A 24,614-nucleotide genomic window follows, 5' to 3' on the forward strand; every position below is an offset into this window, starting at 1 on the left:
ACTGACCCCTCTCAGCCGAAGGAACTTCCGCCGGAAGTACAGCACCACCCCGTACCGTCAGTGAGCTCAGTGCCAAGACTTCCGCCGGAAGCACAGAGTCGACTCGCGCCCCGCGGACGTCACCTCGCACGGCCCCTCCCTCCGCCCTGTGACACCGCTGCCGGCCCCGAGCAGGCCCCGGGGGGAGCGCCGCGGCCCCGCGCACGCCGAAGTCTCTTTCCCCGGGTGAGCGCTGTGGCAGGAGGGGATGAGGGGAGCGCGGGGTCCGTAGCGCCTCGGGGTCCGCTCCGTCCTTCGCGCTGCAACGCCTTCGGGCCTTGGCCGTGCGGCGGGGTTGGGGCTTTTGCTCCTTCTGGCGGCTGGGGGGTCCCTCTCTCTTCTGCAGCCTTATGGGCAGCCTCCAGGGGAAGATCCCTACGCCCCGAGCGGGTTTCTGCGAGACTCTCGTTTTGTTCCTAAGCAGAGCGCAGGGTGTTCTCAGGTTTTGCTGCCCTTCACCTCGGAGGGCTGCATCACGCAGCGCCGTGGGTGCGCAGCAGCATCCCCACTACGGGGATTTTGCGTTGCTACGGTGGTGGGGTGCCTCTGGGCGCTGAGCTCTGCGCCAGGCACCGGAAGAGCCAGTGCAGTGGGGGGGGAAAAGGGGGGGGAAGATGCGGCCATGGCTTCATTTCACCCAGAAAACATTACTTCATTTTGTAGCTTTTATGATTGTTGTATGGTTTTTTGCAATCTTTGAGTCTTCTATAGATACAATTCAGTGTGCCAGTGTTCTGCTTTGTTACAGAGTGAAGCGTGAAGATGCCTGAAGTGGTTCTGGTCTGCAAAGGCACAGGGTGCAGTACTTTTTTCTTAGCTCAGCAGGCTCTGGATGTGCAAACTACATGCTTAAAGACAGTGTCCTGCTCTCTAACCTGCAGTGGTAGAGAGATGTAAAGGCAGAGAGAACTCTTAGTATGCTTTTCTTGTTCATATAAAGTGCTTTCAGCTGTCTCAGGGTCTTTCTCTTTCCCTTCTGTATGCTGTAAATTTGTAAGCAGGAGCAGAATAAGGTCACTCTGCAGTTCAGTGGCAGCGGTTTCTCTGCAGCGTAGCCATGCTGCCCTGCTCAGTGCTGTGTGGCATAATGCAATGCAGTCATGGAGTGAGCCCTCCTATGGACATGCACGTCCCTTTCAGGAGAGCTGTGTTAGCATAGCAAGCCCCTGGCAGAAGATCTGTGTTATGCTGTGATGAGCAGGTACCACATTCTTAACCTTACATTCCTAGCTCAGAAGATGTTGTTACTGCCAAACTGGTCTTGCTTTAACTGCTGGAGTTAATTAATTGTTAAAAAGGTGTTCTGTGTTCATTGTGACCATACATATATGCCTGTAGGGTCATACCTGTCTCGGGAAAGCTTTCTAATTCCTAAGGGAACACTATCCTACTTCCAGACTTGTTCAGGGTTCTGGTAGCTTGGGTTTAATCCTTTTTACCATTGGAAATGTTCTTGTAATATTTCAATTGGCAGATTTTGGCTCACTGTAGGGAACTATGATCTGTATTGTATGAATTTTTCATTAGCAGAATAAAATCTCTTCTGCATTAGCACAGCTTAAACTGGAGAGAGAGCACAGGGAGCCAACCATCCAATGTACTGATCTACTACTGTCTTTATGGATTTGATGTTGTTCTGCATAAAACTGAAGTTTCAAATTATACATCTACAGTCGGGCTGAGAGAGTATAGTTGGGTGCTGAACATATACTGACCAAACGTAGCGTCTTAACATGCAGTGTTGAATTTGATTCTTCCTTCTCCATGTAGCAATTGTGATACTGGATGTCTTTTTTTTTTTTTGAGACCATATGACAAATGAAGACCTTCTTTGCAACTCAGGAGTATATGAGAAGAGCAGTGTGTCAGGCTGGTGGGTATATTTAGTGACAGGAGGAAGGCACAGTAACTGTTGCTGAATGGTAGCATCCAGGGAGAGGGAGCTGAATGGGCTTCCTGGGAGGAGGTGGCAGTGACTGCAGGTGCTATTGTTGCTTTTATTCAGGCGAATGTTGGCTCTTTTTGATGGTCCCTATTAGTAGTCTTATGCCTAAAATACACAGTGCCATTAAGCTCCTCAGAAAAAAAAAAAAAGAAAAAAAATGAAAAAAAGCAGCATAAAACAAAACCCACCACAGAACAGCTTGATTGGAAAGAGCCACATGTCTTGCCCTGGGGCTCAGCCAATTCAGATCCTATTGGATTTGATAAAGAAGATCATAAAGCACAGTAATTCTCTGAGATATTATTGAGGTACACTGGCTCTTACTTGCAGATGGAGGATGATATGAACGCTTACCTGGCAGGGCAAGGAAGGGAGAAGGTGCTTTTAGGAATGAACAGGGCTGTCAGGGACTTTCAGTTGTGCTCTTGATATTGTTTCAGTTTGGTCAGTGCTTATTCTGCTTTTGCCTGCAATATTCCCAGCGTTGCAGGGCTGTGTTACAGCTTGTGCCAGCTGGACTGACCATTGCAGCAAAGTTTTTGCTTTATTCAAGGTGTGGCTGCTCACGCACTGTATTGCAGCAGTGGGATCTCATATAGATCACAACTGCAAGCATGTTCTTTAAGGCATTATTTGGTTGTCTGTGTTAGGAAAAGCAGTTCATAAGTGTGTTTGGTTCTTGGCCTTCTGGAAGCCCCAGTTTTACCTCTCATGATGGTCTGTGTTTAGGAGAAACCTGTCCAACATGGAGAAAACCACTTTCTCCTTTTTTTTTCCTCCACTGCTGCTAGATGGGAAGCAGCGTGATATCTGCTGGGACTTCACTCTGTGTGCTCACTGCATGGATAACATCTTCTGATTTTTCAAGAGTGTTTTGCCAAATGTTATTTTCAATTTAAATAGTATATTCCATCCTGGTAATCAATTTTGGCACAAGCTGCAGACATCTGAATGCAAGAACAAACCATGCTGCTGCAGATATTTGTGAAGCTGTAGCTTCTTAGCCAATGTACCTTTAGTCATGGAAGAATTGCAGTCAGAGTATGGAGGATGAAACTTGCCTGTCAATACATCAAAAGCATTAATTTGCTTATATATATTTTTAAATAAGGTGGAGCCTGCCTGTCCTTGGCACGTCACCTCCATAACCTACCCCAGTGCCTTGTCACATGTGACTGATCACACTGCTGCTTCTACGTGCTAAGGAAAATTGTATCAGAAACTTTGTTTTGAAGAAAAACAAAAGTTTCTGTAATGTGGAAGATCTGATAGGTAAGATCTGTGTTGGTGGATGTTGTGACTGCTCTGCACTTTGTGCCCCTCTGTACTTCTTTAGAAGCAAATTGCTGCTGCCTTTCTTTGCAAACTGATGGATTGGTAGGGTTTTTTTTTAATTATTTTTCCCTTTCTACATGAAGAATTGACAAACACAGTTTAATAAATGGAAGTTTTGTGCATAAAGATTATTATAGGCTGAATGCATGCCATTATTAATTCTCTTGAGTAATTATTGCTACAGTTGATAGCCAAGCACTTGAGCACAGTTGTCCTAACTCAGCTATGTCTCATTGTTTTGTCTCTTAACAGTGTCATCAAAGGGCGTTTTTTGCAGAGCTGAGAGAAGTCTGCAATGACCCTGTAGAGGAATGTTACCAGATGTAGCTTTGCTGCTGTCACAAAGATAATACTTATTTCAGTGTTGTCCTTCATTTGTAGTTGGTGTTGCTTTTCAGAAGAAAATATCTTTTGTTTCCTTGGGTCCTCATCCTGCAGTCTGATACAAGGTCTGTTAGTGTGGGTGTGGTTTTCTTCGGCACAGGAATGCGCTGTGAATTCAGCATGCCTTGCTGCTAGCACAGGAAATGGCAGTCCTGCACAAATGCAGCAAATTGGGTCTACTTGGTTAGCTGCTGGGGCAGCTTGCCTGCAGGCAGTTACCTGGGGGTGGTTGTGCTGCTTCAGCTGTGTGGCTTTTGTCAGGTGTCTGGCAGAAGGGGCTTCTGTAGCACAATAGTTGCTGTAATGAAACCAACAGAAAATGTTATTTCTACTGTTGGCTATCTCTGTGCCAGTGTTTTGTTTCTGGTCAGTATAGACTCCAGAATCTCTAGTGATGAGTGCTTACGAAGATGTTTTCCTAAAGACTGTGGAGGCTTATCTAAAAAAAAACCTAATTCCTTTTATTCCAGTGAGAAATTGCTCAGATTGTTACTCTTTGTCTTGCAAGTATGTATCTGAAAATTGGAAAAAAAGCTCCTTTAGAGTATGTTTATGTATGGGGCTTCTGTTAGTGCCTGGCAGAACATAGAGATAACCGCTGGTTTCAGTCCTGACTGTTCACATTGGTGCAGATCAGCAATCACCTTTGTTGGCACTCAGGCAGTTTATGTTTTGGCTTAAATATCCCAGGTACATTCAGCTCCCAAATCGCCAGGCCTGCTGGGGCTTGGGTCCTGGGCCTTGAGGAGGTGCAGCACTACCTGGGGCAACCAAAGTGTAAATCTTCAGTAAACCTGAGTTCACAGGACCCATGTTGATTGATAACAAGCCTTTTTATTTAGTTGCCTTCTAATGACTTAGAGGTTCATTAAGCCTCTTCTAACTCTGTAAGAATATTTGAAGAGATGGTGCAGAGAATGATGCTGGAACAGGTGAAGAGTTATACAGATACATCCTGTTAAACAGTGGTATTCTGTGAGGCAGTGGTCCTTTCACTTGAAACATGGGCAGAGGTGGACTGTACACATCTCTCTCAGCAGAACATGAACCCATTTCTCTGTGCTGTACAGGAAGAGTTAGCTGTGTGTGATTATTGTGCACTTGTCTTTCTTGGGTTTTCTGAAAGGTTTCAGTGGCCTTTCTTGAAATAGCACAGCTTCCAATGAGGAAAAACTTGTGTGCAATAGGATCTGGTGTGGGGTAATAACTCCCTCATAGGTTATTGTGTTTTGTACCCGGAGGCGTTTTCAGTGCTCCATGCGGTATGCAGCAATTTGTTAACATGTGTACTGTGCTTAATGCTATACTCACAGGGATGCGTGCTGGCTGTGATTGGCTCTTTAATATGTTCTGATTAAAAAAAAAAAAAGAAAAAAGAAAAGAAATTAGGAAGTTCTGTCCCTGTGTTTTCTCTCAAGTGCTTGTGGTGATCGTGGCACTGTGTTCTCACCTTCTTGGGCACAGGACAGCAGAGAAGGTTTGTGTCACCTGTTTCCTTAATTTTTATTTACTTTTTTAAGGTTGACTTCTAAGTACCATTTGCATGTGCACACCATTGCTGTAGTCTGAGTCAGGTCAGGAAGATCCTCCCATGGCTCACATTGACTTTCTCAGCAGATGCTACTTTGAGCGTGGGCGTGGCTCAATGGCTCAAGCCTGTGGTGTTCTGTTATATTCTTGGAAATAATTTTGGTAATTATACCTAAAAATTGACATCATTTGGGAGTTGCCACAAGTCCCAGTTAATTCAGTGTTCTCAAGTCTTGGAGTGTTGTCTTCAAAATTCTAGATAAGCCTATATATGTTTTCTAATTTCTTATCTCCAGATTCAGAAGTTGTGTTCAAGACCTTGCCTGCTGGCTGTGAGTTCTTGACACCATTGCTTTGAGCGCAGTTCTGACTCATGGTGTTTGATAATAGTTTGAAGTACTGTTTGTGACTTGGTTGAGGTTATTTTAATAGAACATGAGCAAAAGTACTTGGGTGTTTTGTTTTCATCAGGTCCTGTTGATGCCAGATCTAATGTGTTTGTGATACTCCTGTATGAAATTCAACTTTAATTACAGACTCTTTTGAGCTGAAGTTAATTTCTAAATTTCTCCTTGTGTGTTTTCTGTCTTTGGAAAGCTGTGATGGGAACAACCCTTTATATGGCCCGTAGTTTTGATTGCTGAGGTTATTTTCATAAGAAAACAGAAATCTTATTTTAGGTTGTTGGAGACTGGAATATCTTGAGAGAGAGGACTGAGAGTGCTGGACTCTGAAGTCTGGAGAACAGAGGACTGGGGTGGGAGATGCATTGTTACTGCATACCATGATGAGATCATGCTTCCAGGTAGACCATGTGAAAATAGGAGCCAGTTTGCAGAAATTGCAGGTAGAAGGTCTATTCATGTGGGTCCTAGTTTCAACTGGGACAGAGATGATTTTCTTCATAGTATCTGGTAAGATGCTCTGTTGTGGCTTTAGGGGAAAAACAGAGTTGATAATACAGTGATGTTTTGGTCATTGCAGAGCAGTGCTGCACAGAGCCAAGGACGTTTTGGCTACTTGTACTGTCCTGTCCAGTGAGGTAACTGGGAGGCACAAGGAGCTGGGAGGGGTCAGAATTAGAACTGACCCAGAATGGCCAAAGGGGTATTCCGTGCTGCATGATGTATTGCAGAAAATGCTTGAGGACAGTGGCAGCACCCCCTGACCAACTCCCCACTGCTTGGAGACTGGCTGTGCTTTGGTTGGCAGGTGCTGAGCAATTGCCAGTGCATTGCTTGTTTTGCTTATATAAAATTATCATTACTGCTATTTCTTTTTTCCTTTTCTAAATAGTCTTTATCTCAACCCATTCTACTTCACTGTTGGTTTGTTTGTTTTTTTTCCCCAATTCTCCCAAACCCCATTAGGATCTATTCCAAACTTTTAATTATTTGTCAGTTTAATTGCCAAAAGTCAAATAAATAGTGCTAGACACTCCCCATGATCTCTTTTATCTTAGGGCAGGGTAGGAAGAGCCCCATTTACAAGCAACTGAGCAAAAGTTCATTTGTTTTCCCTATTTCTTTTCAGTCAGAATGGGATGTTAACAGACAAATCTTTGTATTTACTCCAAGGAACGGTGGGGATGGATCTTGAATTCAAGTTCCTGTTCACATAATTGTTTCACTTCTAATATTACTATACTCATCCTTTTATTAGGACATTGTGATATATAGGGTTGTCTTCAAACTAACAGGAATATTTTTAATTGCAGCATTCGACCCTGTGTACCAAAGAAATGGTGATGGAGAAGCCCAGTCCCCTGCTTGTAGGGCGGGAGTTCGTCAGACAGTACTACACTCTGCTCAATAAAGCTCCTGACTTCCTGCACAGGTAACACTGACACAACAGTAACCAATGGTTTTGAACAGAAACATGTGCTCTTTATTAAAAATCAGATACTCATTAGTTTCTGAGTGTGGCAGGAAATTGACCTGATTAACTATTGGGTTCTTGGAAAACATGTTACAGAAAAAGCCTTTAGATTCCAGAACCAGATATATTTATAAGGATGTCTGGCTGTTCTTAAGATATTTCCTGGATGGAAAAGTGAGCTGTTTCTCAGCTGGTAGGATGGTAATGTTGAAGCATCAGAGAAACAATTTTCTATATATTAAAAAAAAAAAAAATAGAAAAGGAAGGAAAGTTGCAGATGAAGCACCTGTGTGCTGCACCTGAGACAAGCATGCTGACTGTTTCACTATACTGAATTTTGTATTATCTCTTGAGAAGTTTTTGTCTAGGTCATGGCTGGAGTATAGAAGTCAGGGCCTGGACAAGGCATTGACACATACACAGGTTTTATTTACCTGTGCCCGCTGTTTCACTGCTGCTCTGGATGTGTTCCTTTTTTTATGGTTCTGATTGCCTATGTACAGTTTGTCACTTAAGATATTGTATTTCCACATTTGGATTCAGAACAACACAGACTTCTGATAAAGGTGAAGTTAGCTTTGCCAGTGTTTCTTGTTGCTGCTGTTTTTAGAGCCATTGCTGCTTGGATCTCTCTTCTCTCAGAACTTGACATCAGGTTGATTGTGGAGAAATGGAATTGTTGAAGAAGTTAGAGCTCCTTGATGGGAAGCTGAGGACTTCAGCCTTGTGAATAATGTCTCTTTTCATCTGAAGCTGTGAGATAGGAAAAATGGATGGTATCATTTTTGCTTAAATCACTGAGCTGCTGTGGAACAATGTTTGTTTTTCTTTTCTGAGTTTAAATGTACATCTTAAGGTGTAAGGTTGCTGAGCAGCATGTTTCCAGGCACTAGGCTTTGTAGTCCAGCTGGAGACACAAGCAGCATTTTCAAAAATCGCAGATTTGTTCCTTGCCCCAACACTTGAACAAAAGAGTTAGGTCCAACAAGCAACTAATAAATATATCCATGTAATACACTGGTACCTGTGTATAAACTTGCAGTTTTCTCTTATCCAAGAGTTGTGTTCCTCACGTAAGTGTCATTTCTGGGGCATCTCCCCAAATGGCCTGGGAAAGGGCTTGTGTCTTCTAGTTGGCTTCAGAGGCAGCTCTCAGATAGATTTGTTACCTGCTCTGTCAGTAGTTAGTATCTTGTCCATATGTCTAAACATCCATTGCCTGTGAAGACTGGGAAGTTGAAATTCTTCTAAGAGACTTAGGGTGTGACAACACCAATTATACCTGAGCAAAGGATGCAATGGAACTCCTGAGCAATCAGGTAATTGCTGAAGGATAGAAAAGCCCAAGTTGATAAGGCAAGTTTATTGTGAAGTATGCTGTCATTTCACTTTAAAACCAAAAAGTATTTGCATAGAGAGACAGAAAAAGCTTATGAGGTGTTTATGCAGTGCTTTACAGCTTAGTATGAAAGGTATAAGGGGAATTCTATTACTTGTGCTGGGAGATTGCCCTTTTCTTTCTGTAACATTTTTATTTCAGTGACAGTTGAATATAGGGATAAATCACCCATACCTCAAATTCACTATTGAAAGCAGTCTGTTTTGTTTGCAAGAGCATTTACCTGTAATGATAGCAATTGTAACCTTGGCAGGACTTGGAGGAGGAGAACATGTGTTTTGATTTAGAAAGCAAAATACTGCTGGTATGTTTTTCCTCTCTGTCTGCTTCAGCCGAAGACCAAGCAACTATTTCAGGTTTGCCTTGCCCCTGCTTCCCCTTTAATTTTTTTTTAAAAAAAAAAATCAGTGCAGTGTTAATTCCATTGCACTGATATTAACACTGGCTACATGAGTATTATAGAGTTGGCATTCCCTGGTGCATTTTGGATGTGGGGTGATGCTTCCAGTTTAGGATGGCGTAAAATTATAGCAGGCTGCACATGAGGCAAAAGAGTGTCTGTAGAGACACTCAACACGTTGAGGGCATTTGCCTTTGTGTTCATTGGCCACACCTTGTGTGTGTGTGATGCTCTTCTGAGAGGGCACCTTCTCTCTGATCTTCTTCCTGCTGTGACTTCAAGCAACAACTTGCACATTGCCATAGAAACATTTTGAATTCTTGGCTTCCCAGAACCTGACGGTGAAAGAAAAGGATTAATTTTTGCAGTGAGCAAGAGATTTTGGCAGCAAGTGTTAATGCTCTTGATTTATCCTTCAAGGGAAATGCACCAAGTGTCTGTCACCATTTGTTTTCCAAAGCTTATCGAGGGACATGCAGAGATTTTAGGAGTTTGCCTTCAAAATGGGTCCTGCTTGGTGTCATTTATATAGCATTACTGCCCCTTATTTTACAGTGCATATTTCCATGTATCTGGGGACTCAGTAAACCCTCCTTTCCTGATCTGCAGTTCCCATTTGTTATATTTTCTGCCTGATGGAGAGTTTGAACAGTTCCTTAAAAGCAAACTAGAATTACTGGTCCCCCTGTGGAAGTACTTGATGGGATACACTGACCCGCAGAGAGTTAAAGGGTGGTTTCCCACCTGCCTGCATGCTGCTTCAACTGAACCTTGATTTTTATTTATGTTAGAAAGTCCTAGAGCATGCTCAAAGCCACCATTATGCAGCTGGTACCGAAGAAAATAGTTTATGTTCTAATTTCTTGTTAGAAACGAAGGACAGTTATAATCTTGGCCTGGTATGTAGGAAATTGGAACTGGAAGGAGTTTCTTGTGGGATAAAACAAGAAATGGCAAATGCGCATGTTCTCACATTTGATTCCGCATCTTAATGCTGATGCTGTGCACTGCTTGTTTATCAGGAGACAAACATTTTGTATCCTTGCTATCTGTGTGATAAATAGTTCATGGAAATACCAAAAGGAAATGTTATTTCATATGTTAAACACCATCAAGGGGTGGACATTAGCAGAATCCTTTGGAAGTGGTGAACTATTGGAATTAAGACCCAACGCGGTCATTCCTGAGGCAAAGCTTGATTTGAAATGAAGTGCAACATTATGTTGTTGCCTTCTCAGCTATTAATGTAAACTTACAGAGTATTAAGCATTTGTCACATGCTTTATAGGCTGGTAGTAAAAATACAAAATGTGACTTGGGCATTTCAAGACTCCACTTGGAAGTGGAAGTGGAAAGAGGGTGCAAAAATATCCCTGAAATGTAAGAAAAATATTGAAAGCAAGTGTGTGATGCATAGGGTAGGGGGGAAGTGGTTTTGAAAACAAATCCAAAATTGGGTCAATAAATGGTTTTCATTTTCATTTTTTATTGGTTTAAGAGCTCAGTAGACATGTGCTCTGTGCAAGATGAAAAAGCCACTGCTGCTAGCTGGGTGTCATAAATACAAAATGTGAGCTTTGTGCTGAAAGTTAAACAGTGGAGGTGGCAAGAAGTGGTGCTTCAGTTATTGTAGATTATTGTGCAATAAGTGCAAATAATATAACATTTGCTATCTAACTGTAAGAATTGTAGAGGATAGACTGGCTTTACCACAGGCAGATGTTTTAATGTTCAGGGAACCCCAAGACCAAGTAGCCAACCCAGTTATAGTGGGCAAATCAGACTGCTGAATGTTAACCATGTTTCCTTCTGTATTCTTGGAATCTTAGAATTGATCCTGAATTGTTTGTGCTGAAATTCCAAATACCTTGATATCTATAACTGGTGGCTAAAATATTGTTGGGTTTGGCTCTTGTTTTTTTTCTCTTTTTTTTTTTTTTCATTGATATTATCTTTACTATCTTTTCATTTGCAGGTTTTATGGCAGGAATTCTTCTTATGTCCATGGAGGACTGGATGCTAGTGGGAAGCCACAAGAAGCAGTGTATGGCCAAGCTGTATGTATCAACGTTGGGCCTGAAGTCCTTACTAATGTTCAGAACTTAATGTAGTTTTGAATTCTTAAACAATTTGTTTGACTCTCCTATCTGGGAAATAGCGCATTGCTATAGTACCTCCTGTTCAGACACCTATATAAATCTTTCATGGCTTTTGTCATGATTGCTGCTGCTGTTACTGTGGGTTGTGTTTGATATATCAGCTTTGCATCCAGTTGCAGAAAATATATTTAGGAAGGGTAACCTTTTTGACTGTTTTGAATGGTATTTGAATCATGATGAAAAACTTCATAATAACAATTCTTGGAGCTCAGGTAGACTTTTCTCAGTGAAAGATGTTCCTGGGTTCCTGCTTTTTCCTTTTGAGCTTCAGTGGGGGACTTCTTCTGTTTGTTGAGACTTAGGCGTGAAGCTGCATATAAAACTCAGTGTAGCTAAAATATAACTGTCTGTTCCCAGGAGATACACAAGAAGGTGATGTCACTGCAGTTCAGTGAGTGCCACACCAAGATTCGCCACGTGGATGCTCATGCCACTCTGAGCGATGGGGTGGTGGTGCAAGTCATGGGGGAGCTGTCTAACAATGGGCAGCCTATGAGGAAATTCATGCAGACCTTTGTACTTGCTCCAGAGGTAAGTAGATGTAAGATCATGTTTAACTTCAAATGGCATGTGCCTCAAAGCTTACATCTCCAATCCATACATATTGCTGAGTTCTAATGTATCATATATACAACAAAGTGTGTGTTGCTCTTTTACAGGGGTCTGTTCCAAACAAGTTCTATGTACATAATGATATCTTCAGATATGAAGATGAAGTATTTGGGGATTCTGAAGGAGAACTTGATGAAGGTGAGAAGAACTGTACTTGTGGCGTAGAGTTGGTCTTGTTCCTCTAATGTTGCCTATCTTTCAGAGTGTTTGGAGGACATAGAAAGATGCAAACTGTTCCATTCTCGTGTAGCGTAGTATGTGGCTAAGGGAGAGCATAGGTGATAATATTAGGACTGTGTGCTGTCTTCAACACTGGAAAATGGAGGTCTTATATTAAAACCTTATTTCTTTGGGGACTGCACTGCCTTTTGGGGTGGATGAGACTTGGTGAAGAAGTAGTAGTTTTGCTACATCTGAGTGTTGTTTAGGAGACCAGATTTCTGTGATCAATCAAATAAAATGTAACTGGCGTTTCAAATAGGAAATGTCATTCACTCCCATATCGTCATCATCATGTTCAGTGGTTCATTTCTGTCCCTGAGCTGAACTTGACTTTAATGTTCTGGGTGACTTTTTTCTTGCCCAGTCTACTGAGCCAAAGCAAATCAAAGGAGAGTACAACTGGGATGTACTGGGTAACTTCAGGGATTTATTTAATCTCAACAGCATGGAACAAAACATCTTAAACAAATGATTCTTCTTGTGTTTGAGGTTTACTTTGTTAGTTTGAGGTACTGTGATTTTAAGAGCTAATAATGTTTATTTTCTGTGGACAACATATGAAAGTGTTCTACTGGTTTAAAAGATCCTTCACACCTCCTCACAATAGTAGTAGTAATGGTATATCTCTGGGGTGTCATTTTTGTGAAAACAGTAAGAAGCAAAGCCTTTGAAGAGAATAGAAAGAGCTTTCACTTTCTTCTCAGCTCATTTTGCCTTATTTTTTTGATGATGTGTGATTTTTGTTTTACTACTAGTTCAGTGTGCTTGTACTGTAGGTGAGGCTTGTGTATGCTTGCAGAGGTGCTCAAGGAATTCTTTCTTTCATGTCAGAGTCTGAAGAGGAGGTGGAGGAAGAACAGGAGGAAAGACAACCATCACCTGAACCTGTGCAAGAAAATGCAAGCAGTACCTACTATGAGAATCATCCTGTCACGTAAGAAGGCCGTTTCATTACAGCATTGCTTTCTAAAATAAAAACAACAGAATTGCTTTGGGTTTAGGCTTTGGATGTGATTTAGCAGTTAGTCTAGGAAACTACACTTAAACTGATATGGATAGCTGTGTCAACATCACATTTGAAATATTGATTTCGTGACTGGAGAAAGAAAGGAGGGGAGGTTTCATGTCCGTTATTGTTTTCACTTCTACTTTCAAATATGAGATGAAAAGGCAGTAAGTGTGCTTATGTACATACTTAATGTGGTCTTCATTATGTAAGCTCACAGTAGTGATTTGTTATAATAGTCCGTATGAACAGATGTTTTAATGAGAGAGAGTGGTTAATCGTATGTTACTCCTCAATTTAGCTGGTGCTCGAAGCTGAAAGGGAGATGTAGTTCTTAAGAAGTTGCCCTGGAAAAGTAGACTTTTTTTTTTTTAAAGTGCTTTTTAAAACACATTGGCATTGCTTTTAAAGAGCCAGAACTGACTGTCTGGTTTCCTTATGAACAGAAACAGTTCTTGAGTTCATTGTCTATTCCTTCAAGAGTTTCTACATCTAATTTTCAGATTTTTTGCGGAAAACTGTAAAATGTCCTGACATTAGCAGAAATAAAATCTGGCTTAGTGTGCAGCTATAAGAGTACAGCTTAACTTAATGCGATATCATATACAAAGGTACCATATGGTGACAACTAGAAAACCAATCATTATAAAATCAATCATTACCACTGTATAACTTTAAGAAAAAGCCATAAGAAGGAAGCAATTGAAAAGCTGCATAAAATGCATTTGACTATTGTAGCAATGGTATAGAGGAGGCACTGGAAGAATCTTCTCATGAGCCTGAGCCAGAATTGGAATCGGAAACAAAACCTGAGGAGCTGAAGACTGAGGTAGAAGAAAAGGCTCTTGAAGAGCTGGAAGAAAAATCTCCTTCCCCACCTCCCGTAGAACCTGTTTCGCTACCCCAAGAACCACCAAAGGTCAGTTAAATACATATCTGTGCTTTTTGGTGCAGATGGTAAACCAGAAGGTTTGGATCTGATCTTAGTCATTTTGAGTGGCCAAACTCTCTTCAGTACCTGAAACTGTCTAGATTTATACTTAAGAAAAAAAATTGTGAAATGTCACCAAAAAAAGTTATTCTTCAATGCTGTTCGAGTTATGTATTGTAGATGTAATGCTCTGTAAAGTGTGTGTGTGGTTTTGTGCATGTGTTAACTTTTTTAAATGTGTAGTTAAGGTATGTTAAAAAAAACAATCCAGACACCACCAAGGAAAACTCATGCAATGGGAACCACTGCTCTTCCTTTAAAAAAAAACAAAAAAACAACCCATGATGCGTTGGCACTTGAAAAATGATCCGTAGTATAGGTTTAAAAAAAAGTCTGGAGGCTTTGATTGTCTCCCTTAGAAGCAAGATACCTAATTTTAAAAAGTGCCATGCGTCGTCTAGTAATGTGGAGGTAGCTGAAAGAGATGGGAGGAGTGGATGACAGCTGGAGAGAGGTTGTTCTCTAGCTCCGACATCAGTCTCCCGTATCTTTTCAATCCTGTTTCTCTTTGCTGTTTTTATTTCTAACTTCTGGCAATCCACTCTCTTCCTTTGTGCAGAAGACACTGAACACTGCAGGATTGTCAGTGCTAGGGAAGCAGTGAGCTGGGGATGCTGAGTGAGCCCAGCTTCTTTCACTAGTGGCAGTGAGAGCTGCACACCCTGCTCTGTACTGTTGGAGTCTACAAATGGCTTGAACTGCAAATCCTGCTATATCTTTGTAACATTAAGTAGTCAGCTATGAACCAAAAGTATATTTTCAGCAGACAAGTTTCCCTGTAGGAATGTCAGTGGTTTTCCATGATGAGTAGCCTAGGTTTGTTGCATTTCCTGCAGGCTTTCTCTTGGGCTTCAGTGACCAGTAAAAACCTGCCTCCTAGTGGTACTGTTTCCTCCTCTGGAATTCCGCCCCATGTTAAAGCACCGGTCTCACAGGTAACCCATCTGTGAACACCTTGGATTGTCTCATTACTTCTGCAAACTGCTTCTGTTTTTCAATTAACAGATCAATTTGTTTGAATTTCATTGCACAAATTAATTGTCTTAAATGTGAATGCGTTCACCTTGTTTTAAGTGGAAGGCATATACACATAACAGGTGTAATTTTGGGTGTAACCATGGCAACGTTAAAAACTGCTCATGTGGAAACAGGAAATCACTGGTTTTTCTTTTTTTTTTTTTTTTTTTTTGACCTATCTTATTGGGGTATGATTTGAAAACAAACAAAAAATCCTCAAGCAACTTCCATAGCAATTATTTCTTAAAGGGTGTGTGAAAGGGAATTTCTTTGGCAGAAGTGCCCCAGCAGTCAAGAGAGTACATCCTTGTTGAGAAGGTGCAAGTTTGCCTTGAAGAGGTATTGTCTACAGAAGTATGTTGGACTCCATACATATTTAATTTGTCTCAGAACCCTGTACCAACTTATGACTGTGTGGGGGATGGAAGGGTTCACATGTCCTGGTCAGGACAATGCTGTCTTCCCATTCCCAGGCTGATGTGGAGAGGAGGGGAGAGAGAAGAGAAAGTTCGAAAAGATTGGGCAATAGCTTATGTTCTGTACATGCCAAGTTGGTGAGATGCTCTGACACTCTGAGCTGCTTTCATGCATACAAAACTCTCCAAATAAACAACATGCTTTAATCTTTCCTACCAGTGCCATACTCCAGAAGCACTGTGTGTTGTGGTACTCATGTCCAATGCTTTACAAAGACTGTAATTTTAGTAGAGCAGCTGGTTTTTTTTTATGGCAGCTGCTGTTTTAGCTCTGAGTTCTTCTCTGTTACTGATGGAGAAGGATCTTTCTAGGGTACCCTCAAGCCAAGTGCACGTTTAAAACAAAAAACACAAAACCAAGCCCCTACTTCTGTGGTCCTGCTTCTGCTCCTCTGGGGCTGTTGTGGAAAACAAGCGATGGCTGTGCAGTAGTAGGGAAACGTGTCTCATCAGCTTCAGCAGAGTTCAACTGATATTGGAGTAGTAAAAGCAGTGTTCTCATACAGAATGGATTTTCCTTAAGCAAAACCAGATGTGTTTTTGTAACAGTGACTTATCTGCAGTAGAGAGGGTAGGTTTTTTATATTCATAATTAAAATGCAAGAAGCATTTTAAAATATAGGTGCAAGAAACTAAAGTACAAATCACAGACATCCCCTACATCTTTCTGCTCCTTCTGCAATTTGTCATTTTCTGCACCTTTTTATTACTTTAGCTCTGACCTCATGTTGAAGGAGGTCTGCATGAAAGTTTCTGAAGAAATTTCTCAGCTCTTCTGGAGATGGAATGGGCCTGCTCTTAGCTCATTGATTTGCATGCTTTTCAGGTACGGTGTACAGAAGGATGGTGGAAAGACATTTTAGATTTCTGCAAGGAGTTACAAATCAATGGTAGCACTTCCCCATCCTCTCACGTTCTCTCATGTCAGATGCTTTGCACAAAACAAGGAGGTAGATTACAGCAGTGGGTGGGTAGCTTTGGGTCACTGTTCTTACGTTATTATCTTATCAATGATACCACAGAGCAGTTTGAACTGTTCCTTCTGTTGCTTTCTCCAGCATCACTCCACTTCATTCCTCATTGCTGAGCCTTTATGGCACTTTCAGCTGTTTCGCCTCTCTGTGTGCATTAGTTCATTGACTGTGCTGGAGAGTCGTGCAGGCAGGGTGCTCTCTGGCTCTTTCTTGTGGCTGGGAAATGATGAGAGCAAGGAAGGATCTGTTTAGGGGCTATATTCCTTCATCACCTTGAAAGCATTCAGACTTTGGATAGACCTTCCTGCAGCAGGGTTTGTGTGTTAAATAGAACTGGGCTTTAAGTCCTGTGTTTTTTAAGGCTAATGTGAGTTTTCAGGGTCCAGATTCAAGGGAGGAGAAGGAGCTGAAAGCTGCTCTATCTTTCCATGTTTTGGAATGGTCCAAGCTTTTAGCATGTTTATAGTACCAAATTTATAACACCTTTAGGGCACTGAATGATTGGCCCTCAGTGCGTTCTACTGTCCGTGTTCACCTTGGAGATGGTGCAGCAGCAGTCAGAAGTTTGCTTCTAAACCAGCTGTTGTGATACAAGTGAGGTGATGGATGTGTGATTGGATCTCATTTAGTGTTTTTTCTTTGTTTTGCTGGTTGCTTCTTTGTGTGTGTGCACTTCTGTTGTAAGAGGCAACTCACTGTAGAAAAGCTTTTAAACCTCATAAGATATTAAAAGTGGCATTGTTCCAGCCTCCAGAGCCGCCTTTCTCTTGCTGTGTCTTCCCCTTCCTCCTCTCCATCACAGATCCAAAACTTGTGGCTGGTTTAGCTATTGTTGCCAGTAGTGTGTCCAAAACACAGCCATAGTCTCTTCCCTCCCTGTGTGAGCTCCAGCAGATAATGGAATCATCTTTACTTCACTGTTCTCAAAGGCCCAGAAGCTGAGGTTGGTGGTTCCTTTATCTTGATTGTCTGTTGAAATCCTTATACTGTGGCTTTGTGTGCAGAGTTGCAAATTGTTATTTGCTTGCTTCTTCTCTTAAAGTAATGCCAGAGAACTCTGTAAAAACTGATGGTACCAATTATAGAAGACCAGATGATGTGCACGGCTCAGTTAGGAGTGAGCAAATGTGTGATAGATGAGAAGCTGGGTGAAATGCAGGACTGGTGAGTGAGTACAGGTTGGCTATATGTGGGAGTTAGTGGAAGGACATTGGTAACTTAGCAAATGTTCTGTGTCTTCAAAAGAAAAGAAGGGAGATTCATGACATAAACTGTTTTCCTGCAGCAGTCAGGGCCTTACTGCCATTGTCCTTGACTTTAATCATCTTCCTCAGAAGCCAGTGCTTGTCCTCACATTCCAAAGGATGAATTTGCATCTCCAAGACCCCAGTAGAGCTGCAGCTGCTGTGCACAAACTGAAAATAAATGCTGTACATTATTTCAGTATCCAGCAGTCTGCGTAGAAATGTTTCTGGAAGTTTTGTCTCTCCTTCTCAAATTGTCTTTGAAAGTATTTTTTGCTTGCAAAAATGTGATATGTTTGTTCTAGTTCCTGAAAATTGGAAGAGTGTGGTTTGTGCATAATGGTCTCAAAATTAGGAAAGTTGAAGAACATCGTCAGTAGACAGTCTGAACCAATTACTATCCAATGGCCATATTGCATCGTGAATCCTTACTGTACTTCAGAAGGTGCTCTTTTTGTTTCCTTTTATTCTTTTCCCTCCTCTTTCTTTTGGTAGTTTCCTCAATCATTTTTCTGCACTCTGGGGAGAGTCCCTCAGAGATGCAGACAGACAGTGTGGTTGTCCATCTCTTAGTGTCCATCTTGAGATACCTCCCAACCCACGAAGTGTGAGCTTGGCATGAGGAAGCTGTATCTGATCTATTCCAGTCAGGTCGAGAGATTTGTGAATCACGGAGTGGTCTGAGTGTCTGGTCACACATGGAAAGTAAATGTTAGATGTGCTTTGGGGAGATGTTCTGATGGGTAGAGGTTTGCTTTGAACCTTTTAGCAGAGATATTGACCACTGCAGTCCTGGATTGGTACAGAGGAATTTATAGAGATGAAAAAATGTATTTCCAAACGCATTTACTTGAATGTATGTCTTCCAGAATTCATTTTCTGCATGCCACTTACCTATGTCTTGTGTTGCTTTTTGGTTTTGTTTTTGCTGGGCCTTTTCTTTAATAGACGGTACTGAATAATAGCTGTTCTCCTCCTGTTTCAGCCAAGAGTTGAAACAAAACCCGAAGCTCAATCTCAACCTCCTCGCGTGCGTGAGCAGCGCCCAAGGGAACGACCAGGATTTCCACCCCGTGGACCTCGACCAGGTCAGCTCATGGGGCTTTGTGGGGCTGGGTAGAAGTGGTGACTCCTTGAGGGATCTTCCTGTAACTGTACTGTATTTGACTGATCGTGAACTGTCCAACTCCTACTGTCTTCAACTGGAAATGGGGTAAATGATACTGAGTCTGAACTGGGAATTGATCTGATACAGAGTTGAGGTATTATTTTCAATCCTCTGTTCTGCTGAATTCTTTTTTAATAGCCAGACCACTTGCTTACATGCTGAAATACCTTCTGTGTGATTCAGTACAATTCCAAAAAGGTACTCCAGAAATATTTTTTTTTCCATCTACCTTGATTTTTGTTGAATGCTGAAAGTAAAAGCTCTTAAGTGGCTGTAGTGCTCTTTGTTTTAGAAGAAAACTTTCCCCCTATGTTGACCTCAAACAGTTAATAATTCTACACATATTTTTCCATCCTGCTTAACTGCCTGTTCTGGGTTTGGCTGCCTTGTGTTTGTCCTCACCTATGAGCAGCCACACTTCAGCATTCCCTGACTGATACAGAGCACCCAAATCCATGAGGTGGCTTTGCTAGCAAAGTTGCCTATGACTTGACAGGTATTAGAAATGGTGTTGGAACATGAAAGTGCTCTGAGTTGCATTCAGCAGTCTGACCTGAGTAGCCTCTGCTCAGCAGTGGATAAAAAGTACTCAGTCCAAGGCTATAATCATTGATGATTGAGTAGCTAGCGAAGGTAGGAACCATGCATATGAGTCATGAGTTGCAAGGAAGAGAGTGATGCTTGTGACTATTTCAAGTCCTAGCAAAAAGTTGTCAGGAGCTTGCAAAGTGCTGCATGCAGCAGTGGTTAAGCTTCAGCAGCTGTGAGCTTCTCTACCAGCTCTGATTCATTTGGTCTGACAGAGGTGTTCAGTGAGATTGAGGTCAGGCTTAGAAGTGCTGTTTGCTTTTGGCTTTGATCAATGCAGGCATTTCCTCACATGGGAGCAATACTGAACTGAAAGGATTTAAGGTACCAAGAACCATAACATGTGCTGCAAGTTAACATTCCTTTTTTCTTTTTTTTTTTTTTGCCTCTCAGTGTGTAATATGCAGCAGGGAGTGGAAGATGCAACTTGTGGCTAAATCAAGTTGCACATCTACATTTTTCCTACTCTTGGATGTAAACACAACAAAACCATAACATAAATCATACAGACAGTGTGTACCAGAGCCTGAGTCCTTTGATTGTGATCTTACTGGGTGGGTGGCAGGGGACAGAGATGAAATCTCCATTAACCAATGGTAGAGATCCTACTCTATGATCTCCTCTTCAAAGTAAGTCTGTGAGTAGCCTTTGCTGCTGCTAAAAGTGCTTCAGCTGCGGTGAAGAGGTTGCAAACTCTCACTTCTGCTTGGAATAAAAAGGTGGAAGATGAAAGATAGAGGAGTAGAAGCATGACTGTTGAGTACAAAATAAAGGTGGTGTTGTTATGTGAAGGAACTGATAAAGAGGTGATTTAAATCCAATTTTTTTTAAAATACATTATGATAGGTACAAAGCTCCTCTTCTTTATAAGGTACAGAAGGTTTTGAGCGCACGTGCTTGGTGCTAATCACAGATGGGTGTGTTGGAGCCTACGCACTAATTCTAACTGCAGTGTCTCTGCTTTCTTCTTTCCCCTGACATAGGGAGAGGGGATGTGGAGCAAAATGAGTCGGACAATCGCCGAATAATCCGCTACCCGGACAGCCATCAGCTGTTTGTTGGGAACCTGCCGCATGACATCGACGAGAGTGAACTGAAAGAGTTCTTCATGAGTAAGTACCAACTTCAGTCTGAGGAACAAAACAGATGTGCTTTGTCGGAGAGGTGTGTAGTATTCACGTATGACCTCACAAAAGAACTTGTATGTGGTGTTGGCTGAGAAGAAGCAGAAGGTAGTAAATTGGGGTTTTTGTTCATGTGGTTTTTTCCTTCCACAGGCTTTGGAAATGTGGTTGAACTCCGCATCAACACAAAAGGAGTTGGAGGAAAACTGCCCAATTTCGGATTTGTGGTATTTGATGATTCTGAGCCAGTCCAGAGAATTTTGGTTGCAAAAGTAAGTATTGGCATCCATCAAAGCGTAGGCAGAATGCCCTGAAGCCCATGTGGTGTTGTCAGTCCCAGTTTGTTCCTGGGGCTGCAAGAAAGAAGCATGGTTACTTGCAGGTGTGACTTGAGGAAGTGGTGAAGAGAACGTAGCAGTTCTCCTTTCTAGCATTTGGGAGCTAAACTGCTCTACCAGGTTCTTGAGTTTTGAGATGGAAAGACAAAAGCCAGAAGTTAAAAGACCAAAGACAACCCCTGTTCTCATTTAGAGACATTTTAATTCTTTGCATGCCAATGAATTAAAAATAATATTCCATTTCATAGAATCATAGAATGGCCTGGGTTGAAAAGGACCACAATGATCACCTAGTTTCAGCCCCCCTGCTATGTGCAGGGTCACCAACTGCTAGACCAGGCTGCCCAGAGCCACATCCAGCCTGGCTTTGGATGCCTCCAGAGGTGGGGCATCCACAACCTCCTTGGGCAACCTGTTCCAGTGTGTCACTGCCCTCTGTGTGAAAAGCTTCCTCCTAATATCTAACCTAAACCTCCCCTATCTCAGTTTAAAACCATCCCCCCTTGTCCTATCACTATCCACCCTTGTAAATGGTTCTTCTCCCTCTTGTTTATACGCTCCCTTCAAGTATTGGAAGGTCACAACGAGGTCTTCCTGGAGCCTTCTCTTCTCCAAGCTAAAAAAAAAAAAAAAAAAAAGCCCAGTTCCCTCAATCTTTCTTCATAGGAGAGGTGCTCCAGTCCTCTGATCATTTTAGTGACATTTAGGACTGAGGTTATGTGTTGCAGGAAACTGTTAGTTTTTCTTTCCGACATGTGAGAGTAGCCAGAGGCATGCAGTGAATGTGGTGTTTTCTATTCGTTGTATAAATGGATGTTGTGAACTGGTGACTAATGTGTGCCTTGAATATCTTCCCTGTAAGCCCATTATGTTCCGGGGTGAGGTGCGCTTGAACGTAGAAGAGAAAAAAACAAGAGCTGCTCGTGAGAGAGAGACCCGAGGCGGAGGTGATGACCGTAGGGATATTCGGCGCAATGATAGAGGCCCCGGGGGTCCCCGTGGAATAGTGGGTGGTGGCATGATGCGCGACCGTGACGGCCGAGGACCCCCTCCAAGAGGTGGCATGGCGCAGAAGCTCGGCTCTGGACGTGGCAGTGGGCAGATGGAAGGGCGCTTCACGGGACAGCGTCGCTGAACTCCACCGCGGGCAGACGGTCCTGGCAGTGGTACATCATCCATCGTGTTTGCATTCTTGTTCATTTCTTTTGGCTTTGGAATGTGACACCGCCCTTCTGATCATTTCTTTGATGTGAAAGCATCCTTTGGTTTCCGGTTTAAATTAAAGTGGACGTTCTTTCCCCAGTTTCACAACAGAAGTCACACTGTTAATTTATAAATGTTGACTTGGAGAATTGAGGACTGGAAAGATTAAAAAAAAAACAAAAACAGCAAAACAGTAAACTGTCTGCAACAAAAGTGAACTGAAGGACATGCCCAATAAAATTCAGGTCCTTACAGTCAAAGCCCTCTGCTGCACATTTTGTGTAAGTGTTACTGTTTCTGCCTGTTACTGTTGGAAACACAAATAGTGCAATTTGTGCAATCGGAGAAGCTTGCCTTTTTGTTTTGTTTTGTTTTTTTTAGAACACTTGGCTCCAAACAAACTCTTGTTTACGCACTCATCAAAATGCACTACTGGGTACTCTGAACTCGTGTATTGACATCTGCAGGAGGCATCGGAGGAAAAAAAAACCTTCTTTCTCTTACTCAGACAGAATAGCTTGTGAAATGGTGCGGGCATCCAACCTGCTTGCTGTGACCAACATATGCACACACACAAACCTTAACAAGACTATGAGTTCATTCCAGAAGGAATCCATTTAGCCGTTAACTAAACAGAACCTAGAGTTTCAAAACCGTAGTCCTGAGTACTTAATGAGTTTGATAGCTCACGTCAGATTTTTCTATCTGCCCCTCTTCATACAGGGATGGCTGCTCAACACACTCCTCCTTCCCTTTTCCCCTTCGATAAGCATTGTACGGTGAAAATTGTCTTGACTGTATTTGAGTTCTCTGGTAATGTAACAAGCATGATGGTGCCTTCTATGAATACATCATTCCAGTCTTGCTGGTGATTTTGTACAGTGTAGTGTATGAACTACTGTCCTGCAAAGCCAATCGGCTGCAACGCATCTGAAAAAATCACGGAAAAAAATGTATTAAAAATTGCAGTATCTGTCAATCAGTAAACATTGCTGAAATTACCATCCACCTTGCTCTTCAATTAACAAGTTCGTCTGTTCTTTTGCAGCGGGGGGGAAGGGAGGAAGAAGGCATCTAATAGTCTCCAGGTTGTCTCTTCTCTTTAATCAATGTCAAACTTAAGGAAAATGGAGCAAGATTCTCTGGGATATTTCAGAAGCCAGTTTGGAACGATGAACGCTTTTGGCCAGCTCGTGATCAGTCAGAACTGAGTGTCCCTTGTACTGGTGAGCATATCAATGTGGATACTGCAATTTTCAGAAAACAACACAGCAGCTCTTGAGTATTTGCATTTTTCAGTTGTGCTTTTTTTAAAACTCATTTTGCACATAACTCTTAGCTGAAGTTGACACTGTGGCTCTGGACTAAATGATAGGAAAGAGACGTCGTCGTCTTCAGTTTCAAGTGTGAGTTTTCCAGGTTGAGAGGTCTGCTTTTGGATGGCATTCTGGAGCACATTCCCATCAGCTGCAGCAGGCAGTGTGTTTGGGCTTGGTGCTGGGGCAGGCAGCGAGCACTAGGCTCTGATGCATCAGAGTGAAAGAGGGGTGTGTGTTTGATGTGAGTCTGTGTGACAGCGTGACCACTTAAAGCTGCTTCTAAACATGGAAGACCTCAAAAAACAGCAATCTGAAGCAAATGCAGACAGGACATAGCATTAGTCTGTCCTTGGATTATGCGTTCCCTTGCTGTTTTCAAATCAGCTGGGAGATTTTGCACATATTTTACTTCTACATCGGGCGAAGTGAAGAGGCATCTCTTTTCTCCCAGAGCCAGGGTCTTCTGTGCATGATGATAAGTCTTGCACTATGTTCATAAACATTTTTTTTCTGAGGCACATTTCTTCTTGTCTCCTTTTTTTTTTTTTTTTTGTTTCAGTTTTTCATTGAAAGTCTTTGACATGTTCAGCTGTTACCTGGAAACCTGTAGTACTTGAACTGCTCAACACACAGCTCTACTTGTGTTCGAAGCCTTTGGACAAATTGCTGCCTTCAGTTAGCAGTTTGTCAATGCTGTGTTTTGTGTAGGGATTTTTTTTCTTTTTTTTTTTTTTTTTCATTTTGTAGCGCGATGGTGTTTTGTTGCCACCCATTTCATTTGTATGGCAAATAGCACTGGGGATAATCTGAACAACGACAACAAAAAGGAGTATTAAGAGCCATTCCATTTTCTGGCTTGCTTCTTGCGTAAGTGACATGAGAACGATTGGAACGTCATCTGGAGAAGCTTACGTGGTAACAGTTCATCACTGTACTGTGGACTCTTACATGTTCTTGACCCTCTTTTAGTAAATGTACCTCATTGAGCAAAGGAAGGGATTTGCTGACCATTGCTGTTTGTTGCTGGTTTGTGGGTAGTGGGAGTGTTTTGTCATTACGGTTCTATTTTGACCAACTTGGCTGACCATTCTGGCTTCATAGTTCTACAACAGTGGATTACCATCCTTTTTGCTGTAATGTGTCAAGCATTATATGCTCGTAGATTCTAGTTTAATTGTTGCAGGTGGAAAGTATTTTTAAGTTTCCATTCTGAATGTGTTTTGACTGAACATACCAATAAACTACTGATGTCTGCAGCATTGA

The 24,614-nt window shown here is 42.0% G+C and overlaps 1 protein-coding gene across 2 annotated transcripts; it reads left to right on the forward strand.

Annotated features, from left to right (window-relative positions):
- The first annotated feature begins 42 nt into the window (after positions 1 to 42).
- G3BP2 (G3BP stress granule assembly factor 2) lies at positions 43 to 24,614 on the forward strand. 2 transcript variants are annotated; one of them, XM_031596636.2, is made up of 12 exons: positions 44 to 225; positions 6,951 to 7,069; positions 10,886 to 10,967; positions 11,427 to 11,600; positions 11,729 to 11,819; positions 12,735 to 12,837; positions 13,648 to 13,828; positions 14,737 to 14,835; positions 18,597 to 18,699; positions 20,351 to 20,479; positions 20,645 to 20,763; positions 21,692 to 24,614. In XM_031596636.2, the coding sequence occupies exons 2-12, from the start codon at positions 6,975 to 6,977 to the stop codon at positions 21,962 to 21,964; spliced, it is 1,449 nt and encodes a 482-aa protein (XP_031452496.1). In that variant the 5' UTR covers positions 44 to 225; positions 6,951 to 6,974; the 3' UTR covers positions 21,965 to 24,614. The 2 variants fall into 2 exon arrangements, with proteins under 2 accessions (XP_031452497.1, XP_031452496.1); XM_031596637.2 differs by lacking the exon at positions 14,737 to 14,835 and having other exon boundaries at positions 43 to 225.

Source organism: Phasianus colchicus, chromosome 4 (genome assembly GCF_987193195.1).
Source record: "Phasianus colchicus chromosome 4, bPhaCol1.hap1.1, whole genome shotgun sequence".
NCBI lineage: Eukaryota > Metazoa > Chordata > Aves > Galliformes > Phasianidae > Phasianus > Phasianus colchicus.